Genomic DNA, 17,121 nt, shown 5'->3' on the forward strand with positions numbered 1-17,121 from the left:
CCTTACTTAGCTTTCACTTTCCGCGATTCCCGCCGCTTCTCTTGCTGCAGCTGCTCAATTTTCTGTTGCATTTCCTCCTGCTTGGCACTGATTTCTTCAATCATTGACTTTGCATCGCTGAGCTCCTCCTGAGAAACAGGAAAAAGCACAGCATTCCCAGGGTGCCCATCAGCCTTACATAGCATAGCTTTGAATGCTGGCTGGCGCGCACTAGAGATGCTTCAGGGTGCTGCTGAGAGTGGCTCTGTGATTAGACATCCTTCCTTTGCAAGTCCAGTGTGTGTAACACATGCCATGAAAGCATGGCAATCCTTAATTCAACTACAGGCAACTCAGCCAAGCCAGTGTGATGTCACATGGTTAAGGCACTGATGGGAGATGGAGACTGGGAGAACTTTAATGGCATTTGGAGGTAGGCCTGAGGAAGCAAGTTTCCCTCTGCAGTTCTCTAGCAAGTGTATTAACATGTCGCACTTGGTTCACATCCCAGTGCGATCACTCACATGTATAAGCTTTTGCCAGTCAGGCCTTGGAGCTGCCTTTTTTAGCCTGGTTTCCTAAGGAAATGAGGCCCTCCATAACCTCCCTGTCATTACATCCTTCCTCAGGCAGTTTCAAACAAGCCTTGCTAGGATGTAGAGCTCTCTGATGCATGAAGTTCCTGCAGGTTTCATCAATGTGAGCAGCAGGATGGAGGAGACGCAAGAGTTTCTTGGAAATCGAAGGAGAGGGATTTTCCCCAAGCAAGGAGGTGGCTTCACTGGGAGCTCAACATTTGGACAGTCAACATGGGCATGAGGCAGAGGGAGAGCAGCCTTTACCCCTCCTGTTGTTCACGTAATTCCTTGTATCTGGATTTTAAAGCCCCTTTTTCCTCCATAACAATGTCCTGGATAACCCTGCCTCTGGTTGCTTTGAGACCTCTGCCATGTGCCCTTACACTTCTTGTCTCCCTCACTCATCGAGGACCACAGGGCTCCTTTTGCCTGGTGCCATCCGTCTCTCCCTGTCAGAGGGTCAGTAACGGGTTTTTCCAGTAAGCAGCCCTCCTTAACTTCACAAGGTATTATTGACTCAGCAAAACCCCATGGGGAAAATTTACCATAAAAACAATAAAACAGTTCCTTTGCCTGCCTCCTCACAGGCAGTCATCCAGTTTCTGCATGGAGATGCTGGCTGGTTTAAAGTGTACGTCAAGCCTTCTTGCTCTCTAGTCCTTTGTCTTTATCCTCTTGGGCTGGATCAAACCAGGCAGCACTTCCTCCCAGCCATGTGGGAGTGCAACTTCAAAAGGCTTTAGGGTTTTGTGTTAATTCCCTGCTCTCCAGCAGCTTTGGTTCCTGCAGGAAATGCAGGAGACCCGACCCAGGGAGAGGTATGGCACAGTGGCCCAGCAGCAGCCTGTGCACAGGCCACATGCCTGTTGCATGTGCAGCCCAGAGCAAGGGTTGCTTGTGCCCAGGGTAGATCACAGCACAGCCTCATGGCCCATTGAGAAGGTTAAACAGGCCAGGGCATGGGTTATGTTTGGGTTGGAATAGTTGGGGGAGACACAAAGCCAAAGGAAGTGCACCAGATACATCTGAAACAATTGCCAGCATATTTTCTTTGCAAGCAGAAAGGATTGATGGAGGCAGGGGAATGCTGCCCCATGACACTTGAGCTGATGCGGCAGGTATGCAGCCCCCCCACAGGTTAACACTCCTACCTTGAATGTGTTGAGGGAATTCTTCATCTCTGCCACTTTCTCTTCCATGGCACAGCGGCAGCTCTTGACCTTCTCCTCCAGGGCATACTCGCCATGCTGGATTCGTGACAGCTCCTGCATCGCTTCTGTGAAACCCGCCTTCAACTCAGAGGCTAATGCCTGCAACTAGAGGAACCACAAACACGGTGGGTTCAGTCCCTCCTCCCATATGCAGGTGGCTGTGTCCCTGAGGGTCACCCATGGTTCAGAGTGGCAAGGAGGCTGGGTGTAACCCATCCTGTAAGGTGCTGTCCTCTTTCTCCTCCTCCTGTCATGGCTGGGAGACATGGAGGGAGGTTCAGCCCCTGCTGCAGCCTCAGTATAGGGTAAGAGGTATTTGTCTTGGGCAGTCAATGTGCCCCTTTTTAGATTTAGAGTTTTTCCAGGCTCCCTGGCAGTTTGCAGCCTGTCAATCTGTAGGACAGCCTGCAACATGCCAAGAAGGTTTGTAATAGTAGCAGCCATTATATCAATCCCCAAAGCAGCTGAGCAATCAAGAACATGTCTTTTTGAGCAAGTCCTCCTCCCCCACATGCTTGTGGGGCTGGTGCTCTCCCCAGACAGGTCTAACACCTCCTTGGTCTCCAAGGGCTGGTCTAACACCTCCTCACTCTCCAAGGGCTGTGGAGAAGCTCTGTCCTTGGTCAGCGAGTCCTTTCCAGGGAAGGAGGCAACTCTTTAACTTGTGAAGGGGAGGGAACAGGAGGTTTTCCCCTGGCATACAGCAACACTGTGCCCCCTCTCCCTGTTTTCTGTCCCTAGAGGCTCTGGTGCTGCTGGAAGAGCTCACAACCTAAGCTGGAGGCAGCTGGTTGATGGCTGGGTGAAGCAGGAGACAGACCGGGGCGAGCCAGGCTGGCATAGCGAGCAGACAAGGCGGGTGTGAGGGGAGGTAGGTGGCTTTCGGAGGGCTAAGCAGGGGCACCCTCTCTGGGGGAAGGTCGGGCTGGCAACCCTGAACTCTGCCCCCACTGCTGTGAGCAAGGTGCTCGCTCTGCCTGCACAAAGCCCATGGCGAGGTCGCGGCCCAAGGTGCTTCGGTACCAGTGGTTTTTACCTTTACAACAGAAATTCGGCCTAACATCTGGTTATAAACTGAGTCCAAAACTGGAGCACTGATGGTAAGAGGACAGCCACCCCGGGAAACTCAGGCGCTTGAGTCCTGTAAATGGAGCAGAGATGGCTTCCGATACCTCAGGGCAATGGCATGCACCATCCTCCTCTGATCAAGACTGGCAGTGTCTTTACAGAGGACGTCTGCTTGACATCCCCACTCCTACCCCAGTGATTACCCCACAGTCCCCAGTCTGGTCTGGCTGGACACACATTCCCAGAGCTACCTGGGTAGGACAAGTAGGACTGACAGGAACTGGGACAGGGCAGAGGGGAGCAGGAGGCTGAGGATATCCTCCCTCCTCAGGCAGTTCAGCCTGACTCCCCAAGCCAGCTGGCGCTCCAGACCCCTTGGTTCAACCCCTTCACCCACCCTTCCTGGCCACAGTGGACACCTTCCTGTGTCACAGGAATTGTCACCCTGTGAGTGCAGCCTGAAGAATTAGAGGGGCTGCTTGGGGCCATGGCTGCTAGGGGAGGCAATGACCATACTGTTTCTGATATCTCAGCCTAGAGGGGTGAGCCAGATGGTCTTAGCGTCATGACATCCTAACATACATGCCTGGAGAAGTGGAGGGATATAAAGTACTGCAACTCTGCAAAATGTTAATATTCCCATCCCTGCTCATAGGTGCTTGCCACACTTCCACACTGAGCTGACATTGCCAAAGCAGTCTTCCTGCTACCCTGCATCAGGGCTAGGCATCGCACACTTTCCTCCAAGTGAGAAGGGGTGATTCATCAGATCCGTCCCTTCCGTCTGAAATATGCTATTCTATTCTATACCATGCTATTCTATTCTATCCCATGCTATTCATTTTAGAGATCTGCTTCCGGATGGAGATGTCACAGACTCAAGTGGAGCAGTCCAGAAGCTGGCCCTGGAGATACATGGAGAATAAGCCCAAAACGAAATGTTTCTGCCAAGAGGCCTGGCCATATCCTCAGATGCTTCCAGAAAGGGGGTAAACTAGACAGATCCTTTGTGAAGGGTACAGGGATGGAAGTCATTGCTGATCTGAAGGATTCAGAGTCAAAAACTGCTAGGCATCAGCAAAAAGGGAGCACTGCAGAGACTTTGATGTCCATCTGCACAGAAATGCTCTGTGAAAGCGGAGTTCAGGCAGCCAAAAGAAAGATTTGGACTAGAGGCTGGACTAAAATATCCTTTGTATCTAAGAGCAGACAGTCACTTGTTATTTTGTGGTTCACTGTTGGCCAATCTCTGCTTTTGCAGTCACAATGCTAGCTTGGTTTCTTTGTATATCTTTCCCAGTGGTCCAGACCCCAGCCTGGGTTTGTCCTGCCTGGTACATCCTTCCTCGGACCCAAGCAGCTTGCAGTGGCTGTTTCAGACACTGAAATGCATCTTACACTCGCATTTATTTCCCTTTGATGCCACTTGATGCATGAAAGCAGCCAGCAACACCAATCAGCCACATCTGTCAGGGCTTGTATGGCTGGATATGAAGTGCTGAAACCCTGAGAACTCCCTCCTCTGCTGCCCTCAGTGCTCAGAGCATGGAAAGGAAACACAAACAGCCTTGTGGCATTGGATGGAAGTTTGATCCAAAATTGAGTGGAGTGGTACAGGAACAACACATTATCTTTGAACTCCTGCCAAGCACAGTGTAGTGCTTGAGCTATGGATTTTAGTTTGAGCTCATTTCTAACAACAAGCTGTAGAAAACCATCCTTTAAATCCCATGGGCTGTTACAACAAATGGAAGCCATTGAAGCATCTGCTCATGCTTATGTCTTGCCCAGGTGATTATGCCTACAGGATCAAAGAGACATTTCACAGTGTGTGAACCCCTCGAAAGTCAAGCCAGTCCAGTGTTTCCAAAGTTTCTCAAGTGCACACATAACAAAAAGACATATTTTTATACTACCACAGAAACTTGCCCTGGCTCACCTATTCATGGGAACAAATACACACCTTAACACTTAATCTGTGGAAGTTAAAGAACACACCATAACAACTTAAGTTGAACTAATGCCTAGAGGATAAACGAATCTGCATGATCATAGGGAGTCCTTAGAACCTGTTCAAGAACTGTTAAAAAAACGCATTTAGGCATCTAAATAATTTAGTATGCGAATCACATTCCAGCCCCCACCTGCCTTTGGAGTGTAGCCCTCAAACATGTTGACTTTGAGGCAGTCCAGGGAAGATGGTTGTGGCCAGGAGATGGGGATGGCTTATGGAAGGAAGGGCTGGGATGGAAAGCAGAGGAAAGGGCCTTGGTGAGCTGCGTTTACTGCCCTGCCTGCCACTGAAAGGATGAGAGGGAACCCTTGCTTCCATGAGTAGCTGTGTCCCCACATATCTCCCCCAGCACCAGCCAGTCTGTCCAGGGCTCTCTGTCTCCAAAGGGATGGCTATTCGCATCTGCCATCCTTGGCAGCTGCCTAGGGTCCTTACACTAGAACATGGCCTGCTCTCAGGGACCTTGACAAAACCAGTAGAAAACAGGCTCATGATGAAGAAATACTGCACAGGAATAATTCTGCTATTATAAATATATCGTAGAAAAGAGCAAAACCTTCTGTGGCCATGAATGAGTACTGTGTTACTTCCCCCAGCTTATCTACTGTCCATCACTTGGTACATCTTATGTGGCTGATCTGAAGAAGTAAGGAAACATGGTGTCAGCCAAAAGAGGGCTGCCTGAGGACACTAATCTGGTGCAAAGTCCAACACCTGCCACAAAGCCTGGATCTGATTTTTCTGAGCTGCATAACGTATGCTTTTACCAGGAACAACTAATTTCTAACACAGCTACTAACTCCTGCACTTAAGGGCAGCACTTCTACAGCCAAGCATTAGGAAGGCTTGCAATGCCTCATAGTGGGAAAGCAGCAGAGCTGTGCTGATTTACAGTGGTAGAGAATCTGGCCCTAGGAGTATATCCAGTATTTATATTCCTAGGCAAGGATGGTAGGAATAAAGGCAGAGCCGCAGGGTAAGGACAGAAGAGAAGGATGGAGATACTTAAAGGGGACTTCAAGCACTTAGCAGCTCTTGTTTCACATCTGTGCAGTCTTTTGTGGTAACTGCAGTGTCCTTAGGGGCCTTGCTGAAGCAGAAGGGGACAGCCAGCCAGTAACTTTCATTTAAAGAATTCATTAGGATATCCACATCTCAGCTGGGTTTTTCTTGTAAGAAACACATGTGCGCGGTGTTCCCAGCACACTGTCCCAGCTTTCCGTGCATGTTGGATCCACTGTGCTGGGCCCTTCAGCAACCCAGTAACAGCTCCTGATTGGAGCTGTCTGGATGGGAAAAGAGGATGAGACAAGAGAAGCACTGACTAGTTAATAGAAAGCAGTGTCTTCTCCACTTGCCATGGTGGCAATTACAGTGTTGCAATGGTGACAAGGGAGGTTTCAAATAGTCAGGATTTCCAGTTCAGGGATATGTTTCTCTTTCAGAGTATGGTTTTCCATATCAAACCAGACCAAAGTTTAAAGTGCTCAAAACTCTGTTGCATTTCCTGCAGACTGGAAATGCATAGGAAACATCACTATGGAAACACTGAAACTGCATCTTACAGGAAGGATGCTCCCTGGACTGTGGTATACAAAATCTTGTTGCATTCATGGTGGCTAATTGCAGCAAGAATGTCAACTCGAAGAGCAGCTGCAAAGCTCTGGAAGTCCTGATCACCTTGAGCCAACGTGGGCTCAAAGACAAGGTTTCCAAGCTTCTGGCAGGGGAGCCAGAGACATGCAGCAAGACTCAATGCTCTGGCTGGCCCATCTGCTCTGGATTATCAGGCAAGAAGAGCACCCCATGGTCCAAGGAGCTGTGAGGCTGCCAGGATAACCCAGAGCTCCCCCAGAAGATTTGGGCCCCTGCTGGGTAGACACCCCTGCCCCATGTCAATCAACACATCCTTGCTCCTGGGACAGTTCATCAGTTTTGGTGAAAGCTCATCAGAGCTCAACCATGAAATCTCCCTCCAGCCCAGTGAATTGACATTCTCTAATTGGTGCTAATGATGCCAGCTAGTTAATTAGCTGAGCCCAAAAATCACCTGTCTAAACACAATTAGTTGTGAGCAGAGAAATTTTACTGAAGTGTCTTTTAAAATGAGGCCCAAGATGTAATATGTATGACATTTATTCATGCAGTGTGCACATTTCCATGTTCCCTGTAAGTGCCTACATTTTTCCACTTAATTTAGCTTTTTAACCACTGTTTATATATTAGTAACTCTTTAAACTCTTATTTAGGGCATTTTGATCTTTACCTGGGAAATCTGTGTTGCAGGGGTACTCACTGGCACACTTTCAGCCTCTCCTGTGGGAATAAAGAAGTTCAGTCAATTAAAATGACTTATTATAGTTGCTATAAATAACTGGAACAGAGGGTTTGAAGTCCCTCTTGAGGTACAAATCAGTTTTAAAGGACTCAAGTCTCACTTTATGAGGTGTGAACAGCATATCATTTGTAAAATAAACTGCAATTATAAAACAGGAATGGCTCACCTAAATCAGATGTTAAATTCACCTCATTTTCTTTCCTGTGTCTCTCCAAAGCTGATCCATGAGAAGAGGTAGGAAACCTTGTATGTGCAATTAGGACTAAATTGCTCCCTGTGAAGTTCCATTCTGTGTACCAGCCGTAAGTAACAGGTTTTTCACCCTAAAGCATTACTGATCCATCTCTCTTCTGAAATTGTGAATTTTATCCTCTACTATATTTGTACATATTTCTATTATCTCCACAAAAGACTGATCTGATCTGTATATTTTAAGCCCTAAGTTATATTTTGTCACAATGCATTCCAAGCAATGTCTTTTGTAACACCAAAAATTACATCTTTTCATCAGTTTTATCATTCCTAGGTTTTTGTGGCATTGTGATCCCACCTGATATTGTACAATGGAGCTAGACTTAACATTTCTGAAGCAGACTTAGCTCATGGAGGAGCTTATATCTATTTTGCAGAAGTGTTTTGGACACTGCAGAGACATTATCTCTAGCATTAATGGGTTCTTGATTGAAACCAAAAAGTCTGTATTTATTATTTACTCTTCTAACATTGTCTCTTCTGTGCATAAACCTTCAATTATCCAATGGAATTTATCTCTGGTTGTGCCACCATTGCACTTTGAGGGAATTGCAGTCCAATGGCCATCAGTTCCCATGTTATTCCCTATGTCAGGCTCCCTGGCTGGCCTTCATTCCCAGAAAACACCATGCCACCCAATTCCTTGTCTGGATCGCCTCCCCTTAGCAATGTCACATCATGAGGTGGGTTTTCTCTTGCTTCCAAGAATTTGCTCCACCCTTCTCTGCTGTCAGTCACAGACATGACCAGTGACCCCATGCCCAATTCTAGGGGCAGCCAAGCTCCCTCTTTCCTTGCAGAAGCTCAGTGCCTTACCCACCTGGCCCTTTAAGACCACAGAAATTCATTTCTACAGAGGCTTGAAAAGGGTGCAGAGAGGACTCTATGCAGTCAGCCTGTGATGAAATGACAAGCTGAAGCCTGGAAGTCAGAGCTTTACAAGGCACAGCTATGTTCTGATTTCTTTACCCCTGAGGGGGAATATGGGTTACTGCCAAGGGCACCTATGAATTGGCCCTGTTCTGGTCTCTAGGATTTGTCCTGATTCAGAGGAACATGAGCAAATTCCTCAGTGACTCACAGAAGTGAGAGACAGAGGAGAAGAGGCCTTGTGCTCCTCTCTGCCCATGTGCCACTTTCTCCCTGTGCTAGCTGGTCTCGCAGCCATGGGGTTGGGTAGCAGGGTCAGACATTCCTCCAGGGAATATCCTCTGAGGTGCCTCCTGGGGAAAACAAGGGGCAGCAGACAGAAGTAACCATGACCCCAAACTGCCAGCTGTTTCGGGTCAAAACTCATCAGCCAGCCTGTACCAAGTCTCAAGTTTCATCTTTTAAATGACAGGTTGTTTTCATTTTTGGCTTTGGCCCTTCTGGGTCTTTTTTTTCGGATTTTCTCTGCAACCCCACAAACTAGAAATTGACTTTTGGCCTGAAGTGAATGATGAAGCTTTCTCACAATACCTGGAATTGAGGCTTGAGAAGGCAGGCAGTGCTTATTGCGATCCTCCTGAATCAAGAAAAGTGATGTACATGTCTGTTCTGATGTAAATGCTACTGCTGGACTCTTACTGTGGGATGGTAATGACTGACTTACCCGAAAAGAGCAAGACATGTTTCTTAATAGCACAATAAAACCAGATGCTGGGAGGACAGGGAGATGCTGTTTTTGCAATTTGATGGACATACTGAATGCTGAGTTTTGTGAAGGGCTAGAGATGTCAGGTAGAAGTGCAGCATAGGAAGGAAGAGCCATGGTCTCCTCACATTTTCTCTGTGTGTTCTTCAAACTGATACATAACATAGAGGGCTCGACCCAAGCCCTGCAGGTCTGTAAGGGTCTTTCATTTGGCTTTGGGTATGGATCAGTCTGTAATGTCCCTGGACACACTCAAAGCAAGGAACTGCTCCTGAGAAAGACCAGAAGAGAGGAGAGGATCCCTGCTACTGTGATTTTACCTCCCACCTTTGCCATGGGCATGAGCAGAAGCACTTTGCAAACACCCAGTCAAAACCCAGATCATTTCTGTAAAGTCACTGCTAAGAGCTGGAATAGAGGAGGCTCCTCACAGTTGCACTGTGAGAAGCACGGTGCTCTGTGGTTACCTCCCAATTTCTTCAGTGAGCAACTGCAGCCCATGGGAGCATGCCAATTAATTGGAAAAAATCCCTGAGTTAATTTCCTTTTCAGCCTGCTGTAGTGCAGGGGCCTAGGTACACAGACCTAATTTAGTCAAATTAAAATAATAATAATAATAAAGAAATTAACTCTTCTGTTACTTATGCCATGAATGAATGTTGGAACCACAATGAATCTTTTAATAGGGAAAGAGGTGGTCCAGGCTCTCTCTTGAGCTGGCAGTTATGGGCACTCCTAAAGCTGCTCCCCCTGCTCCTCACAGTTTCAAGAGTTCCTCAGCATATGGACACAGTCAGCTCTGAGGTGGCAAGGCAGAGCACAATGCTGCAAGGGGTTTGGGGTGGAAAGCAAGTACCACCAGCCACACATCCCACTGCAAGAAGGACATCTAAAGCCAATAACCACTAAAACCCTGGACCTGAAACCCATGAGCTTTGCAGACTTTCTAAAAGTGCTGCAGACTGTAGCAGGACTGGTTGCATGCAAGCGGTTGTGGCCTGTGGTGCTTGCAAGATCAGGACTGGTGCAGAAGTCTGGGTTGTGGCACTGACATAAACAAGAACCCCTTGCAACAAAGCATGTCGGGGAGAGAAGCAGATCCTCATCATAGTGCCCTCGTGTAAGACGCAGCTTTTGACAGAAGTCTCTGTACATCCCAAGGCAGAGGTGAGTCCAAGGCAAGAGAGGGGAATGACTTCCTGTATTGGACATTACATATGACACAGCATTATTTTCCAGAGGGGAGAGGGAGGTGTTTCTAAAATAAGAAATAAAAACCTCAAACCCCAGATATTTCTATGAAACTAAAAGAAGGGAACACTTGTCCACAGCTGCTGTGGCTAAGAGGTGCTCTTGGAGGGCTAGCGGGCATCTGCCAACAGACAGGTCATATGAGAGCAGATTTCTTCCTCACTGTCTTTTGTACTATCAAGAAGTGAAATAAGAGGATGTTTTACCTTCTTGTTTGTTTGAGTCCATGGCTGCTATAGGGTGTGCGTCCTCGTAGGGACTCCTGTCCTCACTCTGGAGGGGTCTGGCTGGTCACTAGGAACATCCCATGGCTTAGAGTTGCCCACATGTGAGCCCTGCGATGGGTCAGCTGGTCTGAACCCTGAGTGCAGAAAGATGCAGAAAGGGTTTATTGAGTGGAGATGCTCAAAATTCAGAAAACAGATGGAGGAGGAGGGATTTGAGAGGGAATGAGGCATCCAAAAGGTTTGTTTGGATTCACAGTGCCTCCACAAGCAGAGCGGGCACGGGTACAAGCACTTCCCTCCCAGCCCAAGGCCATTTGTGTTTATGTGGATGGGTGATTAAGAGGTACTGTGTAATCCCACAGACATTAGTTGCTCAGCAAGGTGTTTCTTGTATGAATACAGAAGCAAAATGAGATGTGTTTTGAACAGCATATGAACAGTTTGCACGGCTGCTCTGCATCAAAGAACCGCCTTTTTGCTATGCAACTAATCACCCAAAATGTCCTCCAAACTTGTGTTTGGGCCACAGAGATATTGCCTTCACGATGCTGCTGCACAGTCGTACCGGCACTTTTGGAGGAACTTGTACTGCCATGCCTGTTTTTTCTGTCATTTGTCTCCCTGAACTTCGGAGGCACAGGAGTGCTACAAGGCACCTCAATGCCTCTGTGAATATATAACACTGACAATCAGAGAGCTGCAGCTTCTCTGGAAACCAGGGCCAACAAGAGCATGATGCTGTGTCCAAGTCACTCCCTTGGTAAAGCATGTCATAAGTGTCATAAGTCCAGTAATGGGGTTAGGACCTTAGGAACAGTCTTAAGATAATGCCTGATTAATGATGCAGGCAGAGCCCCAGAAAAAAATGGATCGCACCAGCTCACACTTCTCTTATCAGCATGGGCACTGCCCCACATCCATGCTTCCTCTCCCCAGGGTTTAATTCAAGTCTGCTTTTGTCCAGTCTTACTAGGAAACTAGATGTGATTTAGGAGTCTAGAATAACCTCCCACCTCCATTCCTGTTTGACATAGATATGCCCAAGGCTGATGTGAGTTATCGTTAGCTTTGCTAATGGGATTGAAGGGGCCCAGTGTAATTACAGCACAGAGCTCTGCTGACACAGCACTGCCAGGAGGGGTGTGGTGGTTCGGAGAAGCCTGGGGTGATGTTTTCAGGAAAGTAGGCACAGAGAAAGGCACATAGCATTAGACAGATGGGAGAGATGCAAAAGATGCAAAAGCCCTGAGTGGCTTTAGGAACTCGCTGCAGAAGCAGTTGCTTCTGGTGCAGTCAGCAGTGTAGCTTGGTGGCCACACACTTTTGACCTGACAGCTTTCCAGTGTAGAACTCGCAAGGGAGGAGGGTGGTAGCACCATGGGGGCCCCTGAGATGGGGGCAGTGCTGAGCATTTGTGAGCTGTGTGGCAAGGGATGTTTCTTGCAGTCAGGCTGGGAGTGGCACAGCCATCAGCATACCCAGCCGGCCTCTTGCTCAGTGTACAATGTGGACTGAAAAGTTCCCAGCACAGTGCTGGAAGGCCTTGGGGTTTAGCATCTTCTTGAGACTGAGGATTAATGAAAGGATAAACTTCTTATTTGTAAGAGAACTGCTTATGAGATCTTCTCCTAAGATCCCCTGTCTTCTCAGGACAGAGGATCCTTAGGTGACATGTCAAAAACCTGAGCAAAGGTGAAGGGACTTTGGATGTGGGCTTTGTACAAACAGGCTGGGAAAGCTTCTAGGTGGATGCCTGGTTACAGTGAGATATATGGAATAGTTTATTAAATGTTTTCTCAAAAGTTTTTTTTTTGTTGTTTTGAAGACTTAGGCTCATGGCAGAGTTTAGATGGGCAGGGACTTCTGGAGTTATCTGACTCAAAGCAGGGGTAACCCCAAAGCTAGATCAGATTGTTCAGGGCCACATCTAGTCCAGGTCTGAGTACCTCCCAGGGTGGAGACTTCTCAACCTTTCTGGGCCTGCCCCAGGGCTGCACTGCTCCCATGGGGAAGAATTTTTTCCTTATGGCCAGTCTAGGTTTCCCTTGTTGCCCTGTTACACCAAAGTAATTGTCTTTCATGTGTCCTCTAGCTGCAGCCTGCAATTTCCTGAGTCACACCTTGGTTCTTTGTTACATTAAATAATTGCATTACATTGGCTACTTTCCAGCATTTAGGGCTCACTGGGGGACTCTGTGAATATATAACATTGCCTGTGTGTCCCTGGTTCATCTGAATTGCCAAATATATGGAGCAAAACTAGTCAATCATTCCTTATCGCTAAAACAAACAAGCTTGTGCCTATGACAATTTATCCTTTCATTGTGTCTGTGAGAAGAGCCTGACTGTCTGGTCTATAACTCCCATTAGGTAGTTGCAGATGGCTGTAGGACACCCCCCAGCCTTCCCTTCCCCAAGCTGAACAAACCCAACTCCCTCAGACTCTCCTCCTATGCTGTGTGCTCCAGCCCTCTTTAGCAGAAGACAGGAAAAAAAAAAAAAAATTTCTGAGACGTATTCCAAAGAATGGCAAGAATGTTATTTGCTTCCAAAACACATAACTATGCAGCTGTTTTTAAAGTAACTAAACCTCCCCTCCAGTAGTTTTAATAAGAAGGTTCTTAAGTTTGGGTCTCTGAGTGAAACAGACTTTTAACTTCAACTTCACTAGCAAAGTTGTTAAACTTTGCTCCCAGTTTAGACTAGTCAATGCCATAGCAAATTCCTGAGGCTTTTGTTATTGGGCCGTCGAACTAGGACCAGCCTGTTTAACACTGAGAACTAGTTTCAAAATTCAGAATTGTTTTTGCAATGTTGGGGGAAAAGGAACAAATAGAAAAAGCAAAACAGATATGAAAGAAACATAAACCTTCTCTGTGATAAACAATTTCACTGAAAACAATGAAAACAGCTTTTTGCTGGAAATTCATTAACTTTTTTCTTTTTAACAAAAACATGTACATATTTTTATCCATTCTGTTTTTATATTATTAATGTTTTATCATGCCAGTTATACCAATATAACAGCATATAATTGTTAACTACTAATAATAATTACCAAACATCAATTAGTATGGAATTAGTTATATTAATATGCCATTAAATACACTAACTGCATAGTTTGTCTTAAAAATTTTATAATTTTACTATCCACTTGCTGAATTGTTCTGGGGATCCCTAATCTCCAGTGACAATGTGACATTCGTACCTCTGACCTTTGCAAGGCAGGGTGACCATACCCTGCCAGTACTGGGAACATTTATTGGGGTAGCATGCAAAAATGAGAATCTCTAACCCATACTGCAGCACAGCTTTAAATGGGGGAGTCAGGGGACTGTAATACATGAGGAAACGTTGTATAAACAGGTCACAATGGCTGGCATCCAAGGTGAGGAAAAGCCAGAATTAAAGCATAATTCAGTTCCATCAAGCGCTCTCTACTACCAGTCTTAAGACCAGCTCCTCCCAGGCATCTGAGACTTCAAAATGCTTGTGTCTCTGTCTAGGTCCCACTTGGGCAGGTCCCCTTGCGCAGCACCTCACCAGGGCTATGCCATCAGTCTCAGATGGTGATTCAGAGTGAAGGATGCAACACAAAGAGAATCTGTGGCTACCCTCCACTAACACATAGAAACCTACAGTTGTCATGATGGGTGATGCACCTAAGAGGTGAACCTCACAGGAGGGAATTTCTCCCTCTGCTATGCTACAGGTGATGATGTGAAATGTCTTGGGTCCACTACAAAGAAAGAAGTTTGTCTGATATGGAGAAAAATAACCTACATGAGATTTTAATGAGAGAGAAATAAGACATGTAGAAGAAGGGCTTGTATGAGGATGTGTCAATGCCCCATTACCTATCTTCTGTTCTCATGTGCTTTCAAGTCAGGGCCACACAGGCCTGGAAGGTAGTCCTTTGGCATTTTATCTTATCTCTCAGGTTGTAAAAACACTGTGGGTTCCTGGTATCAGAAGTAATTTTTCCTTATAGAGGGAGCCTAAAACAGTATCTGCACAGCATGGAGATTTAACTGAGGAGCTTCCACATTGCACTCATGCAGACAAGGACAATGTTTGAGGACTCCTCTACGGAGCTTAGGAGTGAGGCTTTGAAACTGGGACACCGGGGATGCCGCTATCCCCTCCTGCTCCAGGCACCACCAGGAGCTCTGCTATATGGTCGCACTGCAAAGTAGGTTGAGCTTGGTTAAGTGGGTCCAGAAAATCGTCCCTGTTATACCAGAGTAAATGTCTTTTGTGTGTCCTCTAGATGCAGCCTGCAATTTCCTGAGTCACCCCTCGGTTCTTTGTTACATTAAATAATTGCATTACACTGGCTACTTTCCAGCATTTAGGGCTCATTGGCGGACTCTGTGAATACATAACATTGACTGTTCCTGGTTTATCTGAATTGCCGAATATATGGAGCAAAACTAGTCAATCCTTCCTCATCACTAAAACAAACAAGGCATGCACCTCACCATGGTTTGGAGTGAATGCTTGACCTCTGTTTCTCCCAACTGCTGGGTGGGGAAAGCCATTAACGCTGTCCTCATCAGGGACAAGGGTTTCAGTCAGCCTGAGCTGGCTGAACAGTGTCTGGCTTGTTCCCAAAGGGTGCAAAAAGGGGTTGGAAAATAGGACTGACATTTGGCCCTAAGAACCTGGATGGGGGCTGCTTGGTCAAATCCTACCTCTGCTGCCAGCAAACAGCTCAGAAACTCACAGCAGAGTCTAGGTGAGTAGGAGGAACCCTGTATGTCTCCAGTGCAACTTCCTGCTCAAATCAAGGCTAACTCCAAACTAGATCAGTTTCCTCTGGGCTATCTCCAGCTCCAGTCTGAATATTTCCCACACTGGAGTCTTTGCAGCCTCTCTGGGTTCTCCAGTACCCTGGGGAAGAATATTTTTCCTTACATCCCGTCAGGGTTTCCTTTGCTGCAGTTTGTGCCCATTGCCTTTCACTGTGCACCTCTGGGAAGACTCTGGACTCTGCCTTATAGCCCTCTTGAGGCAATTAAAAGCTGAGAAAAAAACTTTTTTTCTCAGTCCTGAGCAAGCCGCACACCCTTAACCCTGACCCATATGAACATACATGAATGCATGTGCACATTTGCAGCAAGCGCAAGCCCTCCATGAGGCTGCTTTCCTCAACCACCCTCCGGCCTCCACCCACAGAAATCCAATCCATTTGCCTGATATGCCAGCTCACCACAGGGTAGTTTCCTCATCAACAAGGAGATGTTATTGTTCCTCTGCAAGCTTCCCACTGGACAGGCTCAACACCCAGTGACATGAAGCCATCAACAGACTGTCTTGGCCCACAACCCAAGCGCATGGCCCCCCTGCTTTAGGGATAAGAAACAGCAAAGATGTGCTTGTTTCTTCAGAGCTGAGCAATAAAACTAATTTACCCTCCTGCAGCTCTCATCAAGCCAGAATTACATTTCCAGAGCAAAGCCCAGAGAATAGTTTCAGGGTGTTAAAGCCACCAGATTCCTCTATCATGGCAAAAGGAAGTATTCTTCCCTTTTGTCTCTATCTTCCCTCCAGCTGCCAAATCTGCTGAGCCCAAGAAACAAAGCTGAGTGCCACCTCTGCCATTAGTGATCACCATGATTCTGGCCACTGGTGTCCAGCAAAGAATATGGCCCCAGTGCCTTGCACAAGCAGCTGGCACTGCAGCCCCTCCAGAGCAGAGTGGGCAGCATGTGAAAGTTAACAGAGGCAGAGCTGGCACACATTTCCCATGAGATCCCCAAGGGAGAAGGTGTGGGTGGACAGGGAGGTCCCAGCGGGTCACCCACTTTAGCTATGCCCCAGGCACTGGGTCAAAGATGGGAGTAAGGTGCTACTGAGACAGCACAGGGGTGGGATTCCCACACAAAGCTGTGCGTGGGGGAGGGAGGGGAGGCAGGTCCTGCAGCCTGCACTGCATTTGTGTGACCATGCGCTCCCCCCACATGGAACTGGGAGAAACAATCAACTGTGCAGAGGATCACTTGTTAAAAAGACTGACCGGATACACTGAGCACCAGCATGCAAACAGGCAAAGTTCAGTAAAGCATTTACAGCCTAGCCTTGACAGACAACAATAACTATTTGTTTGGCTTTTGGTCCCATTCTGCTTCTGAAATCATGACATAGGTAACAGTGCAGGGGAATCCATATGCACTTTTGCTGCTTCAGTTTTTAGACATCTATAATTTTCCTAAATAACTGCTTGGGATCTTCCTGGTGACTGTCTCAATCCTGCCGGCTGAGATTGCTGGCTGTTTTAAATATCCCACTTGGAGAACAACCCCCAGTCCTCTAAAAAGAGAAAAAAATCAGTGATTTACTCTCATTGCTCTTACACTTTTTCTCCAACTAACTCTAACGCAGTTGTCATTCAAATACTTCAGTTCAGTATGATACCTCAATTTAGCTCTTAAATGGTAAGAGCAAAAAAGGTCTTTTTAACCTGGTATTTTAGAGACCTTACTACAAATGCAGCCTCACAAGATTCTCCAGCACACTAAAAAGCTAGATGTCCATACAGAGTCTTAGAAGAAATCAGCTGGAAAT

General features: G+C 46.8%; 1 protein-coding gene and 1 long non-coding RNA gene across 6 annotated transcripts in view; one reads left to right on the forward strand and one right to left on the reverse strand.

Annotated features, from left to right (window-relative positions):
- Positions 1-17,121, reverse strand: part of ARHGEF33 (Rho guanine nucleotide exchange factor 33) — a 35,907-nt gene that overhangs the window by 18,450 nt on the left and 336 nt on the right. For 3 of the 4 annotated variants that reach the window (XM_074864215.1, XM_074864217.1, XM_074864214.1), the window contains 4 exons: positions 10,534-10,688; positions 7,117-7,166; positions 1,709-1,873; positions 7-128 (listed from right to left, as the gene is read on the reverse strand). In XM_074864215.1, the coding sequence (XP_074720316.1) occupies positions 7-128; positions 1,709-1,873; positions 7,117-7,166; positions 10,534-10,555 (359 nt within the window). In that variant the 5' untranslated portion in view covers positions 10,556-10,688. Of the gene's footprint in view, positions 1-6; positions 129-1,708; positions 1,874-2,804; positions 2,913-7,116; positions 7,167-10,533; positions 10,689-17,121 lie in introns of those variants that run through there. The other variant, XM_074864216.1, reaches the window with a different exon arrangement.
- LOC141941448 (uncharacterized) lies at positions 1,557-7,558 on the forward strand. Of its 2 annotated transcripts, XR_012628327.1 has the most exons (5): positions 1,557-1,675; positions 1,764-1,893; positions 2,510-2,623; positions 3,684-3,825; positions 4,137-7,558. It is a non-coding gene; the product is annotated as an uncharacterized LOC141941448 (long non-coding RNA). The 2 variants fall into 2 exon arrangements; XR_012628326.1 differs by having other exon boundaries at positions 3,684-7,558.

Source organism: Strix uralensis, chromosome 3 (genome assembly GCF_047716275.1).
Source record: "Strix uralensis isolate ZFMK-TIS-50842 chromosome 3, bStrUra1, whole genome shotgun sequence".
Taxonomy (NCBI): domain Eukaryota; kingdom Metazoa; phylum Chordata; class Aves; order Strigiformes; family Strigidae; genus Strix; species Strix uralensis.